Below are 8,055 nucleotides of genomic sequence, written 5' to 3' on the forward strand. Positions count from 1 at the left end.
GGTCTGTACCGTGGCAGGGTACTATTCTACCACTAGACCACTGGTGCTTGTTGAACTTGTTGTTCCTATGTATTTTAAAGATTGTCGTGAGGAAACGAAATAAAGAATGATCCAAATATCCAATATCAAGTAGGAATTGTATTAGCTGAAGAAACAAACAATATTGTTTTTGTAGCATTAAACACATACAAGTAGAACCTAACAGAGTTCCAAAAAAGAAAAAAGTAGAACCTAACATATCTTGACGACCCTTTAACCGTTATTTCAGCATCTAATCAAGAAAAGAAAACTATAACTGGAGTTTGAACTAATTGTAAACACCAAAACAAATTGCCCTTTGGAGTAAAGAGATTAGCAGCACTCCAAAATATCTGGTGAAGAGATCAAAAATGACGTTTCATCATCAAAAGTAATCTTCAAAGCCCCCTTTCTTCTTACTGTCAGAGTTCTCTGTTCCTGCAATATTTATTGCCAGAAGATGAGAAGAAAGGATAATTCCATTAACAATGTACACCTTCTGCAAAGTGTTTATTATATATATTAAGGGCTTAAGGTGAATTAAGTAGCCAAGTTTTTGACTTGAAAACACAATTCAATTTGTTTTGTACTCTGTAATGTACCTATTTCATTTAAATGAGATATGGGATTTTAGTGCTATTACCACTGACCTTTGGCCTCTGTGGTTGATAGATCTTGAACAATGACTTGCAGCTGATTTGGATTATCTGCAGAAGAAGAAGAGGGAGCTGGAAATGTGAAATCAGATTCAGTCGATGAAGCTTCAGAGTTCTCAGAGCTGTCAGCAAGATCATCACGTACAACGGGCACCGAAGCCAACGTTGAAGACATAGAAGGAGATCTCAGGATGGACTTCAGTTGAGAGAACTGGTCCGACATAGAATATAACAACCTGAAATACACTAAACAGGACTTAGTAGCATCAGGAAGTGTACTACACTTTTGTGTTTATTTACTGATACACCATCTAGTAATACCTGTTCAAGGAGTCTTGTAGTTGGTAAACTCTTCTTTCTGTTTCTTCTAATCTTTTGCGTCTTCTCTCACCAAGTTCTCGTGCTTCATCACACTTTCTTTCGGAAATGTCAGCTCTCTGTTTCTCAACTACCAACAAGGCCTGAAGAGTAATAAAATTTTCAACATCTGGAGATAAATGGCATGCCATGTCTAGAAGCTGTTCAAAATGTTGGAGGACATAGAAACATTACCTTCAACATCTCAACTTCGGCAGTAAGGGACTCAACTTCTGTATCACGGAAAGGGTTTGTTATATGGCTTACATCAGAAAAATTGCTGAAAGGGTTCTTTGAATCCAGAATCAATGACTTTTCAATTCCATCATCTGCTTGGATGGTATGCTCTTTCTGTCGTTCATGTCCTTTCTCTTCATCACTACTGTGGTCTGAATGCATTACAAAGGACTTTTCAACTCCATCATCTCCTTGGATGGTATGTGTTGTCTGTTGTTCATGTCCTTTCTCTTCATCACTACTATGCTCTGAATGCATTACAAAGGACTTTTCAATTCCATCATCTCCTTGGTTGGTATGTTTTTTCTCTCGTTCATGTCCTATCTCTTCATCATCACTTTCATCTGAATGCTTTACAAAGGACTTTTCAATTGCATCGTCTGCTTGGATGGAATGTTTTGTCTGTCCTATTTCTTCCTCATCGCTATGCTCTGCATGCTTTACAAAAGACTTTTCAATGCCATCATCTGCTTGGATGGAATGTTTTGTCTCTCTTTCATGTCTCATCTCTTCATCATCACTTTCATCTGAATGCTTTTCAAAGGACTTATCAACTGCCTCTTTTGCTGGATTGGAAAGTTCCACATCTCTTTCATGTTCTGTCTCTTTCTTTTCCTCAGCCTACACCCATGATTTTATATCAATTGAAGCCAAATACATTTTCCTCTAATGAGGAGAGACATGTTCTACTTATCTCTGAATACTCAAATAAGCTTGCAGGGACTGATTTGGAATACCTGATTTGACTGTCCCAACTGTTTTCTAGCAATTCTTCCTCTGAGTTTACTTTGATAAACAAGAGAAGCTTTTTTCAGTTTCTTGTAGTCAGATACAGCACTGTAACCACGCCAGTAAGCCTGCAAGTGTCTAAGAGTTATTAGTCTTTTCTATCTTTGGAGATTGAATGATTCCATAAGTATGGAAAAAGAGTAATGAGAAAAGGACCTGGATCACAGTCGCTGCCTTAGACTTCAATTTATAATGGAACTCATGGCGTGCAACCATTGTCCGGACTCCACTTTGCAACGTGACTGCCGAAGATTTGGTATTCCCATAATCTTTAATTGCAATCTGTCTACGTAAGTTTTTCTGAATTTTAATGGCAGCTTCCTCCCTTCTCATGTACCTTGATATCTTTCGTGCAAGGTTTGCTAAGAAAATATGAAAAGAGAGACTTTATCAGCCCTTCCTGACATGTCAGTGAAACCATAACACGCCAAAAGAAAAGCTACAGCAGTCACCTCTCCAATTAGCTTGTATATTAACTGAAGCCCTCCGCAAGAGCACATATCGTTCTCTTGTGAGACGGGTTCTAACTTGCCCTTGAATCATCTTCGCTGCTTCACCGAGGACTTTCGTTCTGTGTGCATCTAGCTCAGCCATCTGACCAGCTCTCAGGAAAACTTTACTTTTTCCAATCTGCAAATTAGATATCATATCAACACGCATCAATGGAAATGGGATTCCTCTTTATATTAAGTGGACTTCCTAGGAACCTTACTTGGAAACCTGTGAGCCCCTTTTTGTCCAAAATCCACTTGCATGCAACATCTGCTTCATACCTGCTTACAGTGTAATGTAAAGGAAACTGAGATAACAAACTCCAGGAGCAATAAGGCAGACAAGAGCAGACGCATGCTCAAGCTTGATGGGTAGAACTGATACATACTCTCCTTTCAGAATCTCCGGTGCAAGAATCATAAACCGTTTTAAGAATTCGATGAAAGTCCTATTTGTTGGATATCCAGCGCATTTCACTCTGATGGCCTCAAGAACACCCTGCATAGAAAAAAATTATAAAACACCTCAAGACCTCAAAACATGTTAATATGAACAATTCAAATGAAACACTGACCCCAGAGCGTAACTGATGCAAGACATTGGCATTGTCAAACACTGTTGGCTGCAACAAATTGTTTGGCTTAACACATCTGATGTAGTGCGGTTCCGTTAAATTCAGCGTCTCCATCAGCTGTTGCAATTGTAGCTGCACCAATTACTTGAACATGTAAGCCCATACAGATGATGAGTGTGACATCAAAAGTTCAACCTTATTTGTTTAAAAGTCTCAAATGGAATTGCAGGAACTTCACCTTGAAACGAGCGCCAATGGAGGAAAACTTAGACTTGCTACTCGCTTTAGGAAGAGGAGGAAAAAGTCCTGACACAAAAGAACATTTGGAAGCATTTAACAAATCCTGATGCTCGGCAACAACATAGTCTTTGTTTTTGTCTAAAAACTGATCGGACTGGTACTGAACCTGAAAAACAAAAATAACATGGGAATTTCACATCCAAGATCGTTATAGATCTAGTTTTCATTCTCAAAACAGCAGGGTGTGAAATCCAGCTTACCTCCCCTGCATAATGAACTAAAGTAAAATCTGATCGAGTCAGTTTTGGTTTAATGAAGCGCTTATGATTCTTGAATGTTTGATACAGCTTCTCAGAAAATGTTTCAGGAGTTGATTTGGGTAGCATGCTGCAGAAGTAATAAACATTTTAAGTTATAACACATAATTTTAGTGGTTTGAGAGGAAAACACTAAACTACAGCTACAGGTAGAGAAAATTATATTATACCATGTTTCATCTAGAAGAGCAATGATACCACCGGGCTTCTGTAAAATATTGAGCTCAGAGTTTTAGAAAATAAAATGCAGCATAAGGTAATGGAAATAACAGCCGTTCCATAAAAAAAGTTTCAGCTGCATGTGTTTTCAAGTCTAAAACAATGCATAGTGATTTAGAACACTTGAGCATATATGAAAATAGATGGAACTCTTGCATGCTTTCATGAACCTTGAGCATAATGTAAGCCAGAATGATCTCCAAAAGTGATTTCTACTGTCAAGTCATGAATTTGTATTTATACAGGGAGAGAAACAGATAAATGGATATAACAAACCTTTTCAATCAGATCCACGACATCTTTGTTATCAACGAACTCCACATAGCTCCAATCTATTTCTTCTTTTTCATATTCACTTTGTTCCATTTTGAATACATGCTAAACAATATAAAAGAGTTCAGATTAATTAACATAATGTTGAGCCAAATCAGCAGCCATAACCTGTGACTGACCTCATACCTGGTTGAAATGTTGTTGCAGCTTTTCATTCGTGTAGTTAATACAGAACTGTTCAAAACTGCACAGAAAATATGAAAGTCAGTGAACAACTGAAGTATGTTAGATTAGGTGATGTTATAGATATCACATTAGTCCTGGAAACTTATACAAAGACACCATTTTCTAATCAAAATTAATGATTAAATCATCTCTCAGCAATGTATACTCTCAGCCATCACCTATTGGTTTTAAAGCTCTCAAAACCATAAATGTCAAGGACTCCGATCAAGCGCCTAGACTGAGAATCTTGCCCGATAGAGATGTTTATTTTGTTTACCAACCTGAAAAATAATAAAGAGTACTGACTTAGCAGATGTCACCCGCAGTGGCATGTGAAAAATATAGATAATTAGATACTGATATAGAAATTTTACCAATCAAAGAGTCTAGAATATATTGTCTTTGCTAAACCATCCCTACTAACAGCGGCACCAAGAGGATCAAGACTTCTTTTGATAACTTCTTCTGGGGTGACCATCATACGCTTGCACAAAGCATCTTCTAAGGAATGAGGATCACACCTAATATAACAAGTTGTAATTAAATGCATTACAAGAATCACACTTTTAGTTGGAAAAGTAGAAGAGGGATATAACACATGAGCAATTCTGATGTCATTTGGAGATGAAAATTTGACTGTTCATCTTTTAGAGATGATGAATCAGCATCTTCTCCCTTGCAAAATTCAATATTTCCAAGATGGAGAATGGCAGCCACAACTCTGAAAATTGCATCCTGAGGAGACAAAAGAAGATAAGTCATTTCCTATACAGCAATCCACAGGTGATAGACAAATTGCAAAGAAGAAATTGCAAACCTGTTCTGTTTCACTTATTCCAACTACATCCATAGCTTTTCTAGTAGCAAGATACTCCTCTGCATCGTTTACACCATCAAGTTCGTAGCAGCTAGATTGGTTAAGATACCGAAATGACTTGGGGTCGCCCAATTTAAATCTCTCAACATCCTGCAAAATTTGATTATCATTTATCACTAGGAAGATTCATCCGAGTATAAGTGAGGACAACCTACCTCTGGAGGAGCAGCACACAGGAGGTAAAAGCAGTGGTAATTGCGTTCAGGATCTGACACTTGGCAAACACGAGACCTCTCCAAAAGGTAGGTTCTGATGGCTGCCCCAGATATCCGACCCACGTCATCAAACTGAATCTCCACAAATTTCCCAAAACGACTGCAATAAGAAAAAGCATTAGTATCCACTAACGGCAGATAGAAGAATCAGGAGCAATGCACAAGTAAATGGAAGCAGTAACTTCAATTCAAAAAAAAATGGAAGCAGTAACTTTACCTGGAATTGTTGTTCTTCACAGTCTTCGCATTTCCAAATGCCTCGAGAACTGGATTTGACTGTAACATGTCCCAATTGGCATTAAGAGTTAGATCCAAAACAAGAGACCCAAGTGGTATCACATAATTAGGAAGGTCCAATCAAAGGATGTCAATGCAGGGATTTATCTTAATACTGTATACTCAAAAAAGCCTAACAAATAAAAATGTATTTTTTTCAAAGCAGATAAAGGAAAGAGACTTGGACATAGCCTTGAAATTTCTACTATGCAGGCAGCAAAGTTAGAACCTCATCCTCCGAGTGTAGGGGACTGTAACTATTAATAAATCCATCACAACTTACTTCTAAAACTTGGTTTTCAACAGTCCTTCCTTCACCTGCAGTATGCCCTCCAAAGAATGCAAGGTAACGCATGAGCATCTTAGTCGTCTCTGTCTTTCCAGACCCACTTTCACCACTGACCAATATACATTTATTCCTATCCTCATTGATCATTTCCCTGTTGCAAAATTTCTCAAACTAATAAATAAAACACTTGTACCATTTTTAAAAGAAAACATCAATAGAACGAACAGTAGAGAGCTCATAACCAACCTATATGCAATGCCACCAATTGCAAAAACATGAGGACTCAATTCTTTGAAGGAGGCTTCCTTGTACTTCTCCATAACCTCAGCATCATAGAGATGAGGGAGTCCTTGAAAGGGATTGACAGCAATAAGAATGTTTCCTGTATAAGTCTGTCATGATGTCAAAAAATTATAACAGACTCGTCTATTACTGCATTAACTACTAGGTTTTTACCAAATGACCATGATGAAAAAAATTGGAAGGCAACAAGAAAAGAAGTAATCTTACATAAATTTCATTCAGCTCATATCTGGTAGCCAAGTTGTTGAGAACTGCAGGCTCATGGAGATAAGATAATCTTGTCATGTCCTCTACTCCCTCTGAAGGAGCTTCATCGTCTTTTGGATAGAGTTTTGATAGTTTAGCAATAACCTAACCAGTGAAAGGAAACGTCAGCAAAATAGCACAAGTAGAATCCAGAAACGGCATTAGAAAATGAAGTAAAGCATAGAAACTCTGTATGAAAGCTCCATTCAGTTGTTCCAAATGACTAAAAGCGAAACCAAGACTATGAACAAACTTTGTCAAAAAAAAGAAGAGAAACCTTTGTTAAAGGATGTATTCAAAAAGAAATAGTTAAGATTTTCAATGTGCATTACATATCCATGTCTGTAACTATATCTCCAGAAAAGAAAATAAATATTCTCTATATATAATCCTATGAACCCCATTTAAAGGTTTTTCCTTGAAGACCACCAAGTGATGAATTATCAACAAGTGGAAGCAATATGAGCTGCAAGAGAGAGCAATGGAGAAAGAAAGAAAGAAAAGAAGAAGTTTAATTTTTACCTCTCTATCATCATTGGTTTTAACATCTGCTTCGTCTCCCTTGATATTAACTACAACCCCATGAGTCCAAGCAGTCTCTGGGTCTTCCACCCAAACATGAGAATCCACCAATATGTTCTCACCCATTCCCTAACAATTCTTCCTAAGCTACCATTCAAAAAAAAAAAGAGATATCAACAACAAACAATCAAACTATGTAAAATCCAAGACTAAAAGGTTCAATAAGAAAAAACCTTGAGAAATTCCGATCGTACCGTTAGAGAAGAGGAATGAATCTCAGAAGAAAAATTGGATGGATTTCCGTATAACAACACCAAACCCGGTGAGGCTCGAGTTTCATGGACGTGGTCGCTTCTTCTTCTTCTTCTGAATCGAAACGCAAAGGCTCCATATTTTCTTTCTCTCTCTGATGACGCAGAAACTCCCCCTTTGATTTCGCCATTCCTGTGGACGCCATTCTCTTTTGCCTCTCTCTCACTCACTCACTTTCCCTCCCATTTTTAGCGGACGAGACATTCGATTGCTAACACACAGTAATACACCAGCATCCTGCCTGGCTACTACGGCCTTGGCTCATTTACCTGAAATTGAAGAAACGAACCGTACCACCAAACCCAAATAACCCAAACTGAAACCGCATAATGAGCAAAAAACCGAATAGGTTAGGCGTGGGGGTTTTTACCGCTTAGTCCAATGAACCGAAAAAAACTGAAACTGAACTGTGATACATGACTTATAATTTTAGTATTTGAGATTTGGTTATAAATTGAACCGAATCTAAATCCGAACTAACATCAGAAAATATCTGAATTAGTTAATTATGTTAATATTTATATATATATATATATTAAGGTAATTTATATATTTTATGTTATTCGAATTTTTTTATAGTTTGTTTTATTTGTTATTTTAAATTATTTTTAGATAGTT

At 37.3% G+C, this 8,055-nt stretch overlaps 1 protein-coding gene across 3 annotated transcripts; it reads right to left on the minus strand.

The window, feature by feature from the left end:
- Nucleotides 1-118: 118 nt before the first annotated feature.
- Nucleotides 119-7,717, minus strand: LOC108832834 (myosin-16). 3 transcript variants are annotated; one of them, XM_057009335.1, is made up of 26 exons: nucleotides 7,380-7,713; nucleotides 7,126-7,272; nucleotides 6,565-6,708; nucleotides 6,301-6,446; nucleotides 6,049-6,205; nucleotides 5,707-5,765; nucleotides 5,430-5,589; nucleotides 5,215-5,364; nucleotides 4,996-5,132; nucleotides 4,772-4,918; nucleotides 4,577-4,678; nucleotides 4,359-4,416; nucleotides 4,176-4,277; nucleotides 3,851-3,888; nucleotides 3,624-3,750; nucleotides 3,362-3,529; nucleotides 3,124-3,255; nucleotides 2,938-3,047; nucleotides 2,770-2,830; nucleotides 2,510-2,687; nucleotides 2,214-2,419; nucleotides 2,006-2,125; nucleotides 1,227-1,889; nucleotides 996-1,135; nucleotides 669-910; nucleotides 119-456 (listed from the first exon to the last, which is right to left on the minus strand). In XM_057009335.1, exons 2-26 carry the CDS (start codon nucleotides 7,249-7,251, stop codon nucleotides 404-406), a joined length of 3,726 nt encoding a protein of 1,241 aa, XP_056865315.1. In that variant the 5' UTR covers nucleotides 7,252-7,272; nucleotides 7,380-7,713; the 3' UTR covers nucleotides 119-403. The 3 variants fall into 3 exon arrangements, with proteins under 3 accessions (XP_056865315.1, XP_056865317.1, XP_056865316.1); XM_057009336.1 differs by lacking the exon at nucleotides 119-456 and having other exon boundaries at nucleotides 675-920; nucleotides 7,380-7,717; XM_057009337.1 differs by lacking the exons at nucleotides 7,126-7,272; nucleotides 7,380-7,713 and having other exon boundaries at nucleotides 6,301-6,436; nucleotides 6,565-6,703.
- Nucleotides 7,718-8,055: the final 338 nt, after the last annotated feature.

Source organism: Raphanus sativus, chromosome 4 (genome assembly GCF_000801105.2).
Source record: "Raphanus sativus cultivar WK10039 chromosome 4, ASM80110v3, whole genome shotgun sequence".
NCBI classification, from domain to species: Eukaryota; Viridiplantae; Streptophyta; class Magnoliopsida; order Brassicales; family Brassicaceae; genus Raphanus; species Raphanus sativus.

Excerpts from the sequence above, each read along its gene's own strand:
- LOC108832834 (XM_057009335.1), bottom strand. The coding sequence starts at position 7,251 with ATGGGTGAGAACATATTGGTGGATTCTCATGTTTGGGTGGAAGACCCA. Across the intron at positions 3,751-3,850 it reads GCTCTTCTAGATGAAACATG|CATGCTACCCAAATCAACTC; the intron begins GTATAATATAAT and ends TTACTTCTGCAG. Across the intron at positions 911-995 it reads CTACAAGACTCCTTGAACAG|GTTGTTATATTCTATGTCGG; the intron begins GTATTACTAGAT and ends AGTGTATTTCAG.